At 42.8% G+C, this 19,989-nt stretch overlaps 1 protein-coding gene across 3 annotated transcripts in view; it reads right to left on the bottom strand.

The window, feature by feature from the left end:
- The window catches only part of PPID (peptidylprolyl isomerase D), a 48,572-nt gene that overhangs the window by 22,150 nt on the left and 6,433 nt on the right, over positions 1-19,989 (bottom strand). For 2 of the 3 annotated variants that reach the window (XM_043513242.1, XM_038399066.2), the window contains exons 3-9: positions 19,161-19,267; positions 15,537-15,725; positions 13,576-13,698; positions 7,596-7,702; positions 3,919-4,060; positions 429-515; positions 309-351 (exon numbers count right to left, since the gene is read on the bottom strand). In XM_043513242.1, the coding sequence (XP_043369177.1) occupies positions 309-351; positions 429-515; positions 3,919-4,060; positions 7,596-7,702; positions 13,576-13,698; positions 15,537-15,725; positions 19,161-19,267 (798 nt within the window). The remainder of the gene's footprint in view (positions 1-308; positions 352-428; positions 516-3,918; positions 4,061-7,595; positions 7,703-13,575; positions 13,699-15,536; positions 15,726-19,160; positions 19,268-19,989) is intronic. The other variant, XM_043513243.1, reaches the window with a different exon arrangement.

The following is a 19,989-nucleotide window of genomic DNA, read 5'->3' on the forward strand; positions in this document are numbered from 1 at the left end:
CATGCTCTCATTTCCTCCTCCCCTCCCCCCCCCAACCCCCTCACTTTTCCTCCACATACACACTCCACCTCATGCATTTGAAAAGCATGTTACAGCCACTTGCACGCTGGGATAGTGATAACAATGCACTGCTCTTTGTGGCATTGCAAGAGCTGCTAATGTGGCCACGCCAGTGTGCGAACATTCAGCAGTGCTTCCGCTGTGGTCTCCAAAGGCTGATTTAACTCCCAATGCTCTACAACTGCAAGTATAGCCATGCCCTAAAAGAGAATATATGTCACATTGCTAAAATTAGCTTGACAGTTTACCTTTATCTTCAGGTGTTATCTCTTGAGCCTTCTTAAGATCAGCCTTCAATAAAAAATACAAAAATATAAGTAGATGCTTTATTGATCCTTTAAAAAAACAACAGCAACAAAAATAGGTACCAGTGCCTGATCAAAATCTCTGATTCCCTGCCAGGCTTGAGCACGTCTGTAAAGGGCTTTGGTGTTTGCTGGATCTATTGCAAGCGCCTGCAAAATGAATAAAAGTGGTTTAGTATTCATCAGTGTACTCTAAAGCAGTGGTTCTCAAAAGCTGGTCCGCCGCTCGTTGAGGGAAAGCCCCGGCATGCCGGACCGGTTTGTTTACCTGCCGCGTCTGCAGGTTCGGCTGATCGCAGCTCCCACCGGCCACAGTTTGCTATTCCAGGCCAATGGGGCTGCGGGAAGCAGTGCAGGCCAAGGGAGATGCTGGCCGCCCTTCCCGCAGCAGCGAAACGTGGCCAGTGGGAGCCGCCATCAGCCGAACCTGCGGATGCGGCAAATAAACAAACTGGTCCAGCGCATCATGGGCTTTCGCTCAACAAGCGGCGGACCGGCTTTGAGAACCACTGCTCTAAAGCCTTCCGCTAATATGAAGAGTGCCAAAACACACACAATTAACCAACCCATTTATTTTAAGGGTAAGCTGCCTGAAAACAAATCAACTTTGTAAATGAAAGCACCATCAATCAATAGAGTGCAGTATTACTACAACAGGGTTATCTAGCACGGGGGTGGGCAAACTCTTTGGCTCAAGGGCCACATCAAGGTTGAGAAACTGTATTGAGGGCTGGGTAACGAAGGCTGTGCCTCCCCCAACGGCCTGGCCCATGCCTCGCTCCAACTTCCCTGGCCCCCGACTGCTCCAACCCCATCCACACCCCCACTCCCTGACTCTGCCCCCCACCCCATCCAACTGCTCCCTGTCTGCCCCCCCTGCCCATTATCCAACCCCCCGCCCCCTTACCATGCTGCTGAGAGCAGCTGGAGCCAGCCACGCTGCCTGGCAGGAGCAGTGGGCCAGAGCACTGGCAGCACAACGAGGTGAGGCTGTGGGGGAGGGGCCAGGGCTAGGCTCCTCAGCCAGGAGCTCAAGGGCTGGGTAGGACATCCTGCAGGCCGGATGTAGCCCGCAGTTTGCCCACCTCTGATCTAGCATGTTGTTGAGTATTAATAGTGCTAATACCATGTCTACAGAAATGAGCCAATAAGCAGGTGCAGCTCCTCCTTCTACTCCCAAAAGATTCAGGGATGGTGGGATAAAAGATAGACTTGTATGATTACTGCAAATTTTTTAACCACTTAAATACTCAATGAATCCATTATTTAATGACAAAAAGGACCATTAAACCATCCAGTCTGATCTCCTGGATAACTCAGGCCATTAAATTCCATCCAGTTACCCCTGCAGTGAGTCTAATTACTTGATTGGCTAAACCATATCTTCCAGAAAAGTCTACAGTTTTTATTTTTAAGACATCAAGGGATGGAGAATCCACCAATTCCCTTGGTAGTTTGTTCTAATGGTTAATCATCTATTAATAACTTGGACCTTATTTCTCATTTGTATTTGTCTGGTTTAATCTTTCAGCTTTTCTCAGCTAGATTAAAATACTCTCTTTAGTACTCATTATTTTCTCCCCTGGAAGCTACTTGTACACAAATCAAATCACCTCTCAGTCATTTTGATAAACAAAACTCACATCCTCAAATCATTCTCATGTCTCTTCTGCACCCCCTCCAATTTTTCAATGTTTTTTAAAAATGTGGACTGTGGAATTGAGTGAAATACCCCAGTATCATTCTCACCAATGCCACATACAGAAGTAAAACCCTCTTTACTCCTACTGCTCCCGTTTGTACCATCGAAGGATCACATTAGTTCTTTTTGCTACTGCATCATACTGGGAGCTCATTGCTGCATTATTTGACCCCTGTAACACCTAAAACCTGTTCCAGGGTCTCTTTCCAGGATACAGCCCCTCATTCATTTTTTCTTGATGCATAATTTTTCATTTGGCAATATTAAATTTTGAATGGGGATAGTTTACAAGCAATCTAAATTGCTCTGTAGGACTACCCTGTCCTCATCATTTACCATTTTGCCAATCTGTCTCATCTGTAAATTTTAATCAGCAACAATTTTATATTAACTTCCAGATCATTGATGGAAATATTGACTAGCATCAGGCTTGGCACCAAGCCATATGGAATCCCACTAGAAACTCCCTCCTTTGATGATGATTCCCTATTGATAACTACTTTGAGATGTGTTATCTAGACAGTTTAGTCCTTTCAATGTTTGCTTTGATTTTTAAATTACTAATTTTTAAATCAGAATGTCATGTGGTATTAAGTCAAATGCCTTACAAAATTTTATTACATTTATATAGTTACATTTATCAACCAAATTTGTAATCTCAAAGCATGAAATCAGATTTTTTCACAAGAAAAACCATACTGACTGGCATTAATTCTACTCCTATCCTTTAATTTATTATCAATTGAATCCTTTATCAGCTCTTCCGTTCTTTTGTGCAGGACTGATGTTAGACAAGCTGGTTTACAGTTACCTGGCTCATCCTGTTTGCCTGTTTTAAATATTGGCATTCTTCCAATTTTCTGGAATTTCCTTGGCAATCCAAGATTTATCAAAAGTGATCAGCTGACCAGAGATTGCCTCAGCTGACTCTTTCAGCATTTGAGTGCAAGTTATCTGGGCCTGCTGATTTCAAAGTGTTTATCTGCAGTGATGTTAGAGAAAAGGTGGGTGAGGGAATATCTTTTATTGGACCAACTAATAAAAATAACCTACTAAAATTTGTCTAACACCCTCAATTATTAATGGTCTAGAAAATACCTCATCTTTATATGAGGAGTACATCATTCTGCTTTTTTCTCCAAATATGTAACAGTTACTGAACACTTCTGCCTTTTTTCATCATCATCAGTTTGAGCTCCAAATAGTTATGGGCTTATAACTGTTGCTAGGTATTCCTTTGTTCCTAAAACTTAACTCCTATTTGTCCTTAGTCTTTGAGTTCCTCAGTTCTGTCTTGTCTAAAGTCTGCACTTCGCTTCCAGTTTACATCAGTGTGCTATTTTCCCCCTTTTTCAATTGGTTATATTGCTTTTTCATTTCTAATTGCTGCCTTCTCTTTACTATTTAGCCAAAGTTATCCATTCATTACAAATAACCTGTAAAATAAAACTAGAAATCTGACTCAAAGAGTGAGGGTAAAGCTTGCTGAATGCTACACACCTATAAAAAGATTCCTTGTTTCTGAAAGATAATGTCATCTATTGTTCTATACAAAGTAAGAGTGCTCCCAAGAAATGCACAGCTTGCGTTTAGCTCCAATAAATAATAACTTGTATTCTGAAATATTATTGATGTGACTCCACTAATATTTTTTCTGAACAAGTAAACAGCCTGCTAAAAATGAGTTAATTTGTATATTAAAATTGGTTTGCACTAAAGCCTTGCCTATCTTCCTTTAATTTATTATAGGAAAATGAGCCTCTCCAAACCTGATTTTGAAAGAAGGCTTTTTAGTCTTGTCTTTATTTACCAAATCACTTTCTGCTTATCAAAAGATGAAATTTAGCTTACCTCACAACAACTTTCAATAGCTCCCTGCCAGTCTGACACCTTCAGATTACAAGCAGCAATATTTAAAAGGCAGATCAAGGCAGTAGGATTCAACTTTGCTGTACCTGATTCCTCCGCTATGGCTTTAGAAGCCTCCACATACCTGCACAAAACAAATTTACAAATTGTATGTATTAGTGTATATACTGTAACTTGCAACATTAACTTTTTTCTGCCCTTTGCTATCTTGCTGAAAGTATATGCAAGAACTACCAGTCACATGGACTCTTATCCACCTTAGTTTACTATTTCTAAACATCCATGCCCATTATATTGTTATATAAAAGAATTAAACTGAACTTATGCTTCCTACAATTGGCTGTACAAAAAAAACAAACACACCACAATTTTAAATAACCATCTTTTACACAACATTGCCCCTTCCTCCTCTCCAAGTATTTGGCTACACTACCCGAATTATTTTAACTCGTTGTACTTGAAACTGTACAGGTAAACAATATAAGCTGCAGAGTTTGCAAAATGCAGTCATTTACCTCCAACAAACAAGACTGCCATAAAAAAATTAGTGGAGAGAAAAAAGGAGGGGTATAATTCCCATTTCCTTGTGATGCTAGTGTCATTGTTTTGAAGAAACTGCACCTGCATCTCTCCCACCCAGCTCTATAGTCCACTCCAGGAATTTCCAGCCAAGTCTGAGGTCTCTAGCCAGCACCAGTCCCTGGGTAGGAACCCTTGTTTCACTCTCTTCTGACCGGGGTTTTAAGGCTGCACAGCTCCCTGGGATATCACAGTACAGGGCAAGCAAGCCAGTCTACTTAAAGGCTATTGCTTTCTCTCCACTGGCTCTTCACATTGTATTTGCCAGCAGTTACAAGTTACCACATGGTTTTTTTGAAGCAAGCACATTTATTCTTAAGGTAAAAGCATTATAGAGAAGACAAAAAGTGAAAATGCCTATGTGCATGCTAAAAGCTTACCGGAGGTCACCCATCAGTCTTATGGGGCCTTAGCGAATCAAAGTCCTTCCAACCCTTCTGCAAGGGTTGTGGGGCTTCCCTTGGACAGATGATCCTGTCCGTTTGCTGGATCAGAAAGGCGGCCATGCATCAGTCTTTTTATGCCAAAAGCCCCGTCTTCCATGACTGGAAACCCAGATTGAACCAAAATATGCAAAACTCCAAAGGATGTAGTACCTTTCTGGAAGTGATTACAACTTGAGTGATTCTACTTAATGACCCCCACTGTTTTAGTTCCTGAAGAGCTGTGGCAACCTTCTTCTTAGAGTAAAATGCAATCATACATACAAACCCTGGCCCACAGTGATACATGAGCCTAATACAATATGTTTCCCCCCAAGATACTGCATGCAGTTGCAACACTTGTCATAGCCAGTTCAAGGCTTGGTTTCTGAACTTCAAATCAGGACTCAACTACATCAGTGACTTCATCTCTATGCACAAACCACAAAGGTAGTTGAGATCTTCTGGGATAATGCAGCTGACAAAGGCAAGGTGGAAGCATAATCAGAAAACGCAAGGAGATCAGCCTGGCAACAAAACAATCATACAGAAGAAATCTGACTACCATTCATCTATTTCTAAGACACACATTCTAAGTCCTTCCTCTTTGGAACAGTGTTTTCATCATCACAAGATTTACTTTTTAAAAAACAAAACATGATTTCACATATGTTCAATTCAGTCAGAGCTTCCTGTAATCAAAGAACAGAAGAGAGCAGAGATCATTGAAATTCATTAGGGACTTAGCTAAGAAGATCCAGTTTAGTTGTGAAATGTTTGAATACTGCAGCAATGGATGCTATACAAAACACTAAAAAACCCCAGCATGCTGGAGATGGGGAAGGAAATTAATTCTGCAGTTGAATGCTCTGCCCCAAATTGATGGGTCAATAAAAAAGGTTTTAGAACACCCTGATAAACAGGAATAAGTTACCTGGAAGAGACGGTATTCCCTGAAGAGTTCTGAAGGAACTCAAACATGAATGTGCAGAACTATGAACTATACTATGTCAACTATCTTGAAATCAGCCTCTGTACCAGATGACTGGAAGCTAGTAGCTCATGTAACACCACTTTTTAAAAAGGGCTGCAGAGACAATCCTGGTAATTACAGGTTGTTGACCCCAAATTCAGTAGCAGATAAATTGGTAGAAACGATAGTAAAGAACAGAATTATCAGACACACAAACACGGTTTGTTGGGAAAGAGTCAACATGGCTTTTGTAAAGGGAAATCATGCCTCAATCTATTAGAATTCTTAGAGGGAGTCATGAATAAGGTTGATTCAGTCAATACAGTGTACTTGCTTTTCAGAAAGCCTTTGACAAAGTCCGGCACCAAAGGCTCTTAAGGAAATTAAGAAGCCATGGGATAAGAGGGACAATGTTCTCATGGATCAGTAACTGGCTGAAAGAGAGGAAACAAATAGTAGGAATATGTGGTCAGTTTTCACAATGGAGAGGTTAACAGTAGGGCTCCCCAAAGGATCTGTACTGGAACCTGTTCTGTTCAACATGTTCATTAATGATCTGGAAAAGAGGGGTGAACAACAAAGTGGCAAAAGTGTAAGGATGATACAAAATTATTCAACATAGTTAAGTCCAAAGTAGACTCCAAGGAGCTAGAGCGATCTCACAAAACTGGGTGACTGTGCAACAAAATGGCAGATGAAATTCAACTCTGATAAATGCAAAAAATAATCCCAACTATTCATATACAATGCTTTCTAAATTAGCTGTTACCATTGAAGAAAGATCTTGGAGTCACTCTGGATAGTTCTCTGAAAACTTCCACTCAATACACAGCCACACTCAAAAAGGCTAACAGTATATTAAGAACTAATAGGAAAAGGATAGAAAATAAAACCGTAAATATCACAATGCCACCATATAAATGCATGGTGCACCCACAACATGAATGCTGTGTCCAGTCCTGGTCATCCCATCTCAAAACAAAAAAAATAGTGGAACTGACAAGGTTCAGGGAAGAGCAACAAAGATGATCAAGGGTATGGAATGGCTACGGAGGGTCTGAAACGGTGGGTATGGAGAGACCAAAAAAGATAAGGACGGCTCACCTTACAAGAGAGACAACTAAAGGAGATAAGAAAGTAGTCTATAAAATCATGGAAAGTATGAAAAGGGAAGTGCTATTTACCCTTTCTTACAATACAAAAATATGTGTCGCTAATGAAATTAATAGGCAGCAGCTTTAATAAAAACAAGAGGAAGTACATTTCACACAACGCACAATTAAATCGTGGAACTCATTATCATGGGATGTTGTGATGCCCAAAAGCATAACTGGATTAAAAAAAGAACTGGATACGTTCACAGAGGATAGGCCCATCAATGGCTATTAGCCAAAACGATCAGAGATACAATTCTATGCTCGGGACAACCCTAAACCTCTAACTACCAAGAAGCCGGGAGTAGGTGCCAGGGGTAGATCACTCCATAATTGTTCTGTTCTGTATACTCCCACCAAAGCTCTGGTAGGGATCACTGTCACATACTGATAATGGGCAAGATATACCACGGTCTGACCCAGTATGGAAGCTCTTACGTTCTTATGCCAACAGTTAATCCCGTCAATATTCAAATCTAGGGACATTTAATTAGAATGCCTAACCTTGGTTTCTGCAGGAGGAACTCTTACCTTAAGCCTTTAGTGTACTTTTTAGTTGCCATTGCCCAGTTCTGTGATTTGAAGAAAGTATTTCCTATATTCTTTATATCTTCTGCTATGGATACAATCTTGTCAATCTATTGAGAAGAAGAGAAAAAAATCCTATAAAATGTAAGTATTGAATTATGTAATTTATACCAAGTTGCAACAAGTCTTTGGACTGCTTAATATTTAACAGTAGGATCCCAAGTCTACTCTCTTTCAAAGATTGCTAGAATGCACCAAAAAACACAAATATTCCAAGTTTTGAAATTAAACTATATTCAAACAACTGCTACAATATTCTATTATATGAGCAACACATTCTCCTTGATCAATGGAATGAAACTCCCATTGAGTTGTACATGAGGATAAGAACATAAGAATGGCCATTCTGGGTGAGGATATTGGTCTGGATGGACCATCTGTCTGTCGTCTGACAGGGGCCAGTGCCAGATGCTTCAGAGGGAATGAACAGAACAGGGCAATTATTGAGTGATTCATCCCTTGTCGGCTAGTCCCAGCTTCTGGCAGTTAGGGCTTTAGGGACACCCAGAGCATGGGATTGCATCCCCGACCATCTTGTCTAATAGCCATTGGTGGACCTGTCCTCTAGGAGCAGGAGGACTGACTTCAAGAGAACAAAACATAACAGCAATAGAGAACATGCCATCACTAATCTAATTGTTTCCCCCTAAATGCAGTTACATGAATGAACATCCTTTCCTCCTTAATCCAGGATCAGGTAAACAGAAGCTTTGGCTGTACCCATAAAAAAATCAGAGATTTGTTAGTGATGCAGGTATATAACCAAGAACTTCTCATTCCCAAGAGTATTTCGTCTTTTATTTCCCACAGTTCAAGACACAGATACTTGATCTGCATCAGCCTTCCAACTAACAATCAACTACTAACACACTTCTGTCTTTCCCTCAAACCACTTCTAGGGTATGTCTACACTACAAAATTAGGTCAAATTTATAGAAGTCGGTTTTGTAGAAAGTGTTTTTGTACAGTCGAGTGTGCGTGTCCCCACACAAATGCTCTAAGTGCATGTAGTCGGCAGACTGTGTCCACAGTACTGAAGCAACCGTCGACTTCCGGAGCTTTGCACTGTGGGTAGCTATCCCACAGTTCCCGCAGTCTCCACCGCCCATTTGAATTCTGGGTAGAAATCCCCGTGCCTGATGGGGCTAAAACATTGTCGCGGGTGGTTCTGGGTACATATCGTCAGGCCCCCCTTCCCTCCCTCCATCCGTAAAAGCAAGGGCAGACAATCGTTTTGCGCCTTTTCTCTCGAGTTACCTGTGCAGACGCCATACCACGGCAAGCATGGAGCCCGCTCAGCTAACAGTCACCATATGTCTCATGGGTGCTGGCGGACGTGGTACTGCATTGCTACACAGCAGCAGTTTATTGCCTTTTGGCAGCAGACAGTGCAGTATGACTGGTAGTCGTCGTCGACGTAGTCCTGGGTGCTCTTTTAACCAGATGCCTGGGCAAACATGGGAGTGACTCAGCCAGGTCATTTCCCTTGTTTTGTCTCATGGCGATTGAGTCCTACCAGCAGTGCACCGTCTTTTAATCTGCAGCTAGCAGAAGACGATGGCCAGTAGTCATTCTGCACCATCATCTGCCGAGCACCCAGGAGGTGATGATGGCTAGCGCTTGTATTGCACAGTCTGCTGCCAGCAAGATGTATGAAGATAGATGAAGTGGTTCAAAACAAAACATATAGACCAGATTTGTTTTGTATTCATTTTCTCCTCCCTCCCTCCCTCTGTGAAATCAACGGCCTGCTAAACCCAGTTTTGAGTTCTATCCTTGAGGTTTTGAGTTCTATCCTTGAGGCGGCCATTCAGTTTCTCACAAAGCCACCCCCTTTGTTGATTTTAATTCCCTGTAAGCCATGTCATCAGTCGCCCCTCCCTCCGTCAGGGCAACAGCAGACAATCGTTCCGCGCCTTTTTTCTGTGCAGACGCCATACTACAGCAAGCATGGAGCCCGCTCAGATCACTTTAGCAATTAGGAGCACATTAAACACCACACGCATTATCCAGCAGTATATGTAGCACCAGAACCTGGCAAAGCGAAACTGGGCGAGTAGGCAACGTCAGCGCAGTTATGAGAGTGATGAGGACGTGGACACAGACTTCTCTCAAAGCACGTGCTCTGGGTGGGTGCTAATGGGGCAGGCTCATGCGGTGGAACGCCGATTCTGGGCCCAGGAAACAAACACAGACTGGTGGGACCACGTAGTGTTGCAGGTCTGGGACGATTCCTAGTGGCTGCGAAACTTTCGCATGCGTAAGGGCACTTTCATGGAACTTTGACTTGCTTTCCCCTGCCCTGAGGCGCAAGAATGCCAAGATGAGAGCAGCCCTCACAGTTGAGAAGTGAGTGGCAATGGCCCTGTGGAAGCTTGCAACGCCAGACAGCTACTGGTCAGTCGGGAATCAATTTGGAGTGGGCAAGTCTACTGTGGGGGCTGCTGTGATGCAAGTAGCCAACGAAATCAAAGATCTGCTGATATCAAGGGTAGTGACCCTGGGAAATGTGCAGGTCATAGTGGATGGCTTTGCTGCAATGGGATTCCATAACTGTGGTGGGGCCATAGACGGAACCCATATCCCTATCTTGGCACGGGAGCATCAAGCCAGTGAGTACATAAACCACAAGGGGTACTTTTCAATAGTGCTGCAAGCACTGGTGGATCACAAAAGACGTTTCACCAACATCAACGTGGGATGGCCGGGAAAGGTACATGACGCTCACATCTTCAGGAACTCTGGTCTGTTTCAAAAGCTGCAGGAAGGGACTTTCTTCCCAGACCAGAAAATAACCGTTGGGGATGCTGAAATGCCTATAGTTATCCTTGGGGACCCAGCCTATCCCTTAATGCCATGGCTCATGAAGCCATACACAGGCAGCCTGGACAGTAGTCAGGAGCTGTTGAACTACAGGCTGAGCAAGTGCAGAATGGTGGTAGAATGTGCATTTGGACATTTAAAAGCGCGCTGGCGCAGTTTACTGACTCAGACCTCAGCGAAACCAATATTCCCACTGTTATTACTGGTGCTGTGCGCTTCACAATATCTGTGAGAGTAAGACATTTATGGCGGGGTGGGAGGTTGAGGCAAATCGCCTAGCTGCTGGTTACGCACAGCCAGACACCAGGGCGGTTAGAAGGGAGGGTGATGTGCGGTGCGCACCAGAGAAGCTTTGAAAACCAGTTTTATGACTGGCCAGGCTACGGTTCTGTTTGTTTCTCCTTGATGAAACCCCCCACCCCTTGGCTCACTCTACTTCCCTGTAAGCTAACCACCCTCTCCACCTCCCTTTGATCACCGCTTGCAGAGGCAATAGTCATTGTTGCTTCACATTCATGCATTCTTTATTAATTCATCACACAAATAGGGGGATAATTACCAAGGTAGCCCAGGAGGGAAGGACAAGGCCATACAGCACTTTAAAAGTTTAAAAAACGTATTGAATGCCAGCCTTCTGTTACTTGGGCAATCCTCTGGGGTGGAGTGGCTGGAGGCCCCCACCACTGCGTTCTTGGGTGTCTGGGTGAGGAGGTTATGCAACTTGGGGAGGAGGGCGGTTGGTTACACAGGGGCTGTAGCGGCGGTCTGTGCTCCTGCTGCCTTTCCTGCAGCTCAACCATACGCTGGAGCATATTAGTTTGATACTCCAGCAGCCTCAGCATTGAATCCTGCCTCCTCTCATCACGCTGCTGCCACCTTTCAGCTTCAGCCCTCTACCTCTCTTCCCGGTCATTTTGTGCTTTCCTGCACTCTGACATTGTCTGCCTCCATACATTCATCTGTGCTCTGTCAGAGTGGGCGGACAGCATGAGCTCAGAGAACATTTCATCGCGAGTGCATTTTTTTTGCCTTCTAATCTTCACTAGCCTCGGGGAAGTAGAAGATCCTGTGATCCTTGAAACACATGCAGCTGGTGGAGGAAATAAAAGGGACAGTGGTATTTGAAAAGACACATTTTTATAGAACAATGGGTACACTCTTTCACGGTAAACCTTGCTGTTAACATTACATACATAGCACATGTGCTTTCGTTACAAGGTCGCATTTTGCCTCCCCCCACCGTGTGGCTAACAGCGGGGAACATTTCTGTTCAGCCATAGGCAAACAGCCCAGCAGGAACGGGCACCTCTGAATGTCCCCTTAAGAAAAGCACCCTATTTCAACCAGGTGACCATGAATAATATCACTCTCCTGAGGATAATACAGAGAGATAAAGAACGGATATTGTTTGAACGCCAGCAAACATACACTGCAATGCTTTGTTCTACAATGATTCCCAAGTACGTGCTACTGGCCTGGAGTGGTAAAGTGTCCTACCATGGTGGACGGAATAAGGCTGCCCTCCCCAGAAACCTTTTGCCAAGGCTTGGGAGTATATCCAGGAGAGCCACGAATGCTAGGGCAAATCAATCATTAAACATGCTGGCTTTTAAACCTTGTACAGTATTTTAAAAGGTACACTCACCAAAGGTCCCTTCTCCGCCTGGTGGGTCCGGGAGGCAGCCTGGGGTGGGTTCGGGGGGTACTGGCTCCAGGTCCAGGGTGAGAAACAGTTCCTGGCTGTCGGCAAAACCGGTTTCTCCGCTTGTTTGCTGTGAGCTATCTACAACCTCATCATCATCGTCTTCCTCATCCCCAAAACCTGCTTCCGTGTTGCCTCCATCTCCAATGAAGGAGTCAAACAACACGGCTGGGGTAGTGGTGGCTGAACTCCCTAAAATGACATGCAGTTTATCATAGAAGTGGCATGTTTGGGGCTCTAACCCAGAGCGGCCATTGGCCTCTCTGGTTTTCTGGTAGGCTTGCCTCAGCTCCTTAAGTTTCACGCAGCACTGCTTCAGGTCCCCGTTATGACCGCTGTCCTTCATGCCCTGGGAGATTTTCACAAATGTTTTGGCATTTCGAAAACTGGAACGTAGTTATGATAGCACGGATTCCTCTCCCCATACAGCCATCAGATCCCATACCTCCCGTTCGGTCCATGCTGGAGCTCTTTTGCGATTCTGGGACTCAGTCATGGTCACTTCTGCTAATGAGCTCTGCATGGTCACCTGCAGCTTGCCACACTGGCCAAACAGGAAACTGAAATACAAAAGTTCATGGGCCTTTTCCTCTCTACCTGGTCAGTGCATCTGAGTTGAGAGTGCTGTCCAGAGCGGTCACAATGGAGCACTCTGGGATAGCTCCCGGAGGCCAATACCATCTAATTGCATCCCCAGAACCCCAAATTCGACCCAGCAAAACCTATTTCAGCGCTAATCCCCTTGTCGGGGGTGGAGTAAGGAAATCGATTTTAAGAGCCCTTTAAGTCAAAAAAAAGGGCTTCGTCTTGTGGACGGGTGCAGGGTTACATCAATTTAACGCTGCTAAATTCGACCTCAACGCCTAGTGTAGACCAGGGCCTAGATCCATAAAGTAAAGCTGATAATTAGCTGCCTGCCAAATACGATGGTAATTGTCTGTCTACACAGGGCATGCCTAGAAATTGCTTTGTGGGTGAAAAATGTGGTAATGAGATGATTTTCTAACTATGGAAAGAAACTAAATAAACCTTTAAATAACCTCCAGAGTATGCTATTAATACTATGAAATCCTATATAAATTATGCCTCTGGAAACTTGTCACTACAGCACCATAATGAAGAACTAAGTAGCAGATATAAAGGAAGAATAGAAAAAAAACCCTTCTAAGCGGAAGGTTTTGTTTTTAGCCTTATGTGCACTGGAAAAAAAAATCATAATTAGCATTAAAAAGAGCAGCTAAAAAAGTATCACAAAATTCCCCATTACCTCTATCCTGCCCTAACAGACGTCTTAAAAATAAACTGAAGTCTGGTGAACTTGACAACAACCACCATATATCTCAGGTTATGTCATCACTGCACAGGAAAAATAATTATCTTCAAAGAAAAATGACTTACATCTTTTAAATCTACATCTGAATCTTCAGGGAAATCTGGGTGAGTATCTCCAGAGCCATCCATTGAGGAGATTCCCCAGTTATCGCCTTCCTTCAGCTCTCCACATTCTGCAATAATGCACAACTGTAAAAAACAGGAGGCGTACAATATGCCATTCACTAATCGGAAAGCTTTAGTTCTTTTGTCTCCTGTCACTCCCAAACTATAGATTTCAGAAGCCTACTTCAGCTGCTTCTAACTATCCTTATGAAACTTCATTTTCAGCTTCACTGCAAGGTAAACTCATCAAGTTTAACCACTGGAGGGAGTATAGGGCTATTTACCCCATAGTAAAACTAAATTGCCTAGTTTTCACTGTGTTTTTACCTCAGGATAGCTCATGCATGTTAGATTCTGAGGTAAAAAACCCCATCTATTATAGCAGTGAAGACGACGCCAGATGTGAAAGGGTGACACATACATTGATTCACTACCGCTTCCTGTTGCTGCTCTATGTTTCTTGGAAGTATCAACCAAGGCTAAGACCACTTAGCTTGTAAAAATCTAGCAGGATCACACCACAAGAAGCCATTACACTAGGAATGACTGAATTGCTCATCTATGCTACCACACATGAAAAGAAAAGCATGTGTGTTTTTAGGTTTTACAGAGTGGTAGCAAAATGAAGCAAAATACATGCTTTCCTTTCCAACAACAAGGCTAATTTTTCAGATATTATGGAGGAGATATTGATGATGAAAAATAATTGGTCATATTTTATGTTTGACAAAGAGCCATTAATCTTCTAACATAGCCATGTTAAATGTACTAATTAAACGGTTTGCTCAATACTGTTAGACTAGAATTCAGCCGTCCTTCCTGGCCCCTGAGCTCCTGGCCCGGGAGGCTAGTCCCCGGCCCCTCCCCCATGGTTCCTCCTTCCCCACGGCCTCAGCTTAGTGCACCACCAGCGCAATGCTCTGGGCGGCAGGGCTGCGAGCTCCTGGGGCAGTGCAGTTGCAGAGGTGGCAGTTGCCACTGGTGCTCCAGGCAGCATGGTAAGGGGGCAGGGGGGCGTTGGATAGAGAGCAGAGGAGTTCAGGGGGTGGTCAAAGGCGGGTTGTGGATAGGGGTCAGGGGTCCCGGGGGGGGCAGTCAGGAAGGAGAGCGGGTGAAGGATGAGGCGGTGGGGGGCAGTTCGGGGCAGGGATCCCCAGGGGGCCGTCAGGGAACAGAGTGGGTTGGTTGGGGCAGGAATCCCATGGGGCCGGGCCACGTCTGGCTGTTTGGGGAGGCACAGCCTCCCCTAACCAGCCCACCATACAATTTCAGAAACCCGATGCAGCCCTCAGGCCAAAAAGTTTGCCTGCCCCTGTGTTAGACCATTAAACACTCCCCATACCTGTCCCCTTAAGCACAGGATGGGAACCAAGAACTCCATACGTCTACCCAGCTCTAACATTAACTCCTTCTGCAACCTTTGGCAAGTCACAACTTCATTTATACAGGTTTCGGTTTCTCATACCTTCAATGTGCAGAGACATTATCTTCCTCCCTCATTTCCAATGGCGGTGTGAAAATTGATTAGTAATAACTAGTTAACATTTGTAGGAGTTTTACACATGTAGAATATCAAGAATAATTAACTACAAAGTATTTTTTCCTCTTTCCCAGTTTTTAATACTTTCTTTGATCTAAATAAATATTTTATTTAGGATTAGTAAACGGCTTTACCAATCCTGTGACTTTTAGCCTGGAAGTCAGTCATTTTTACAATGGAAGACAAAAGCTAATCTGAAAATGTTATATGTTCTGCGAGACAAAGCTCAGAAAAACTTTTTCTAGTTTTGATCTAACAAAAGCAAAGCCATTTTGAATCATACTGAAAAACACAACTAAAATTAATTCTCACAGAATACTAAAACAGGTCTCACAGAAGGTACCATATAATGGAACAAGTGTCCTAGATGTCCTGATCTTACCTTTGCAGGTTTTTCTCCATTAATTTCAACATTTTCTAGTATTTTAGCAACACCCATTCCTTTGATCACTTGGCCAAACACTACATGTTTCCCATCCAGGTGAGGGGTTGGCACTGTTGTGATAAAGAACTGAGAGCCATTTGTATTGGGTCCTGCATTTGCCATGCTCAGCAGCCCTGCCCGATCATGCTGTATGAGAAAATGCCATCAAAGCAAATATAAGTAAGATATGATTATTCTACAAGGTTACAATGATATACTACCAGGACATCCAATGTACCCCAAATAAGACAACCTGCAAGGGGACTGAGGACCACACATAATTTGCAACTGGCTTCATCTTCCCTGACATTAGAGGACAGTTGTCTTTATTATATTTCCCATAGTTTGTGGCAAGCAGGCTTAGTGATTCGACACTACAATCAGTTAACAAGAAATGTTGCATTGGCTGTTTAACTGCATCAATCAGTTCCATGCTGTCTAAACACCAAAACTGGAGAAGTCAGTTGAGGGGTGCCTGATGTGATCTCCTGACATTAAAACCAGCTCTCTGTGTCCCATTTAAAAAACAAGATACAGTAACTGACTCAGTAATAATGCAATTAATAGGAAATTGTTAAATACTTTCTTAAACCCTGTCCATCAAACACTTGTGCATTACTTATCTTACATGAGTAGTCTCATTAACCTTAATGCACCTATTCACGTGAACTGAGTTACTTCCATGCTGTTTGCAGGACTGAGGCCTTATAATTTAAAACTTATTGCTGTATAATCACATACTTTTCCCCTACAATTCTTTTGCCTCCTTCTAAGTAAGCACATGGATTATTTTGCTTCACCATCCAGATTTTTCCTCTTTAATACTTTTTTCTAAATCACAGCCAAAAAGTTTCACATGTATTGGAAATATAGATTGCGACATAGGCTTTGCTCAAGTCTTCTACAAAAGAATGGATGCTTACCCTACAGAAGCTGTGCTTCTTCAAGAAGTCATAGTCGCTCTGGATCTCATAGTAGGTGTATGTGCACTTCATGTATGCAAGATTGATTTTTATACCACTGTCTTGCAAAGTTATACATGTGACCTCTGGTTCCTTGTGCTCCAGTATGAGGGCAAAAAGGGTTGGACAGCCACAACCCTCCCTCAAGTTCCTCACACTTCAAAGCCCATGGTAGATGAGGACTCTGGAAAGCAAGAATGGAAAGCACGTCATGGGATCCACACTGGCCTCAAAAGAACATCCTCAAAGAATCACAGTTACTGTAGGGTAAGTACCAATTCTTTCTTCTTGGAGTATGGGTCCAACAGTAGGTGGCTGGCAAGCAATATCCCTTCAGGATGGTGGAAATGAGGAGTTTCAGCTGCCTCAGTAGAATACTGACTGTCCTCCTGAACTTGGCAACGGACCTAGTAGCTAAGTTCAAAGCACAGTGTTTGACAAAGGTCCATGCTGTTGTCTTGTAGATCTCTGATACTGGCACACTTCCGAAACAGGCAGAAGATGTCACTTGAGTTCTGATGGAGTGAGTTTGTACGTTTGGTGGGAGAGGTACAACAGCTGACTGGTAATACAAAGAAATGCACTGAGTAATCCATTTTAATATCTTGTGATGAAATGGCTTGACCTTTGGAACACCTCTAACCAGAAACATACCAGGAAGGGGATGTCTGAATGCTTTGGTCCTGTCAGTGAAAAAAGCAGAGTCCTGGACACATCCAGTATGTGAAATTTCTTTTCAACTGGTACCAAATGTGCTTTCAGGAAGAAGACAAGTAGCTTGATAGAATTGCTTCAGATGGAAATTCTGAGACCACTTTAAGGATGAATTTCAGATGAGGTTTTAGCACCACCTTGTGCCTATGGAATGTTATACAGGGAGATTCAGCCTGAAGCGCCACTCACTTTGCTGGCTCAAGTGATAGCGACTAGGAAGATCATCTTCAGAGTGAGGTAACATAGGGAGAATACTGACAGATGCTCAAATGCATCCTCTGATTGGGGGGGAATTGCGTAGTAGCCCTTTAAGGAACTGATACCATGGGGTGAGAGAAGACAGAGCAGGATTTGCTCCAGCAGGCGACAAGCTGAAATCACTAAGGTGGATTTTAAAGGAGCTGAGAGAAAGACTGGCTTATCTGAGGTGCAGTAAGTATCATGGATCTCTGGTATCAAGACTGGGGTTGAGTTGCCCATATTGAGAAACTCTTCTATTTGACAGTGCTGAGTCAACCAGCCGCAGTACCAATAAAGTTATTGGTGCCAATGTCGATGGCCCTAATGCCAATGTGGTTGGCACAGTTTTTGACTGTTTTCTTTCCTGTCGCTGCTTCATGCTATGAAGTGGTGTCTACTCAGTGGAGCACTCGCTGAAGATGAACCTTCCCATTCTTTGGAACTGTGGTAGGCTCCACGGTGGCATTTATCAATTGTTGGAGGAGGTGCAGTTACAGCTATACATCCCTCAACTTGCAAGTCCTTGAGGAGAAAAATTAGCACAGCACATACTTATTGGGGATGCGACTTTCCCCTCAAACAGAACAGTCATTTACTGTGTTCTTCGACCAGTAAGGTAAGTCTGTCACAGGCCAGGAAGAGTTTCAATTGGATGATTTGGAATCCACCAGCGCAGTAGGGTGCCTAGCCCTGCTGTATGGGGAGGTATAGATGGGGTCTCTTCTTCTCTTTTTCTTCACCAAAAAGTTTGAAAAGGAAGGAGTAGTGGGGCAGACACTGGCTGGCTTCCATCTCTTTGTCACAGGTAGTAAGGAGTTGAGTGAGGGTCATGGTCACGCTACCCTTTATGTTCTTGCACAGGAGCACGAGAAGACACTGGGTGTAAGCATGGCCCCCATGGACACTTCTATTTAAAAAAATCCCATCTTGCATGCATGAGCTGCATGTGCACCTATAATGGAATCCGCACCCACAGACACTTAAAGTTTTCTTTACAGCAAGACTTTCCAACTAACGCAACCTTAGGAGTGCAAAAACATGAATATAAAATAGTCTTTATTAATGTTTCTTTTCCTGTTATGGAAGATATTTGCATGGAAGTAAATACTTTCTCTCAACCTGCCCAAATTTTGCTTCTGCTGGATTCTGCAAAGACTACATTAATCCAGTATTTATGGAAAAAGATGTGATGCAACAGATTCCTCCTTCTGAATTTACAAGATTAAATGCAAGAAATCCCTTGTTTTAAATCACAAATATATGATGACAAAACCCATAGGATTTATTTAATTCAAAACCACTGTATAGGAAATTTTGCTCCAGAAATAAAGTTCCTCTAATATTCAATGTAATAATTTTATTATGGAATATTTCCTCTCCTTCAGCCAAAGTACACAATGCACAATTTAATGATGTCATTTTGTTCATGATTTTTAAAACTATGAAGAGAATTTAAAGTGCTGCTGCTCTTGTTTTGTAGGAGTGATAGTCTTTCCCCTAAAACTGAAATATTTTACAGGTAAAGCTACTACAACTTTCTTCACCTCCTCATAGACTGACATCATCATGGATCATAATAAGTGTTCTAAGATTCCACTAGAATAATAAGAACCAAACCACCCTAATTTCAAAACCTGATTCCATTTAGCATTTTTAACTACTTTACCTTATAATGAAAGTTTTCATCTTCAAATTTTTCTCCATATATACTTTCTCCACCTGTGCCATTTTGATTTGAGAAGTCTCCACCCTGGATCATGAATTTCTTAATAACTATTAAGTAGAAAATGAGTCATAAGAGATGGTGTCAAAGCAGGAAGAACGTTAAGCAGGATTAAATTCAAGGGTGAAGACCAACCCCACTTCATCAACATGAGCCTTAATTCCTCTCTTATATGAGCAAGAATCCCCTCAACACTTCCATATTTACAACCAGAAATTCACAACTTCTTGTGGCTTAATATAGAAAAAGCAAAATGGCTAACAATCAATCAAATTTCTCACTGGGCACATAATTGTGCAATACCAGAAATAAGCCATATATCCTTAGTATATAGCATGGTTTGATGATAACTTGCATCTACATCCTACATATTTTTACAATTATTTTACTCAAGAGAAGGACGGGCAACAGAAGTGTAATCTTGAGGGTACTGTAGAGAGGGAATTATGATCAGCAAAACAGTCAGGCGAGTCAGTTATACCCAAACAAAAGTGAACAATATTTCTTAGTTATCAGATTCCCTCAAATTACCCATTTTCAGTTTTTTGAACAACACTCGACTCTCACACCTCAACTGGAAAACCATTTAATCTATTTATCACTCTCAGTAAAATATTTCATTAAATGATTCATTTATATATGCAAATGTCAAACAGCATCACCTAAGTGAAAGTACAGGGGTCAGGGTGTCAGAAGGCCTAGTTTCTATCCCAGATTGTCACTGATAGAGTGACTTTGGGTGATCTATTTTACTTCCCTGAGCCTCAATTTC

The sequence above is a fragment of the Dermochelys coriacea genome, chromosome 4, assembly GCF_009764565.3.
Source record: "Dermochelys coriacea isolate rDerCor1 chromosome 4, rDerCor1.pri.v4, whole genome shotgun sequence".
Classification (NCBI taxonomy): Eukaryota; Metazoa; Chordata; order Testudines; family Dermochelyidae; genus Dermochelys; species Dermochelys coriacea.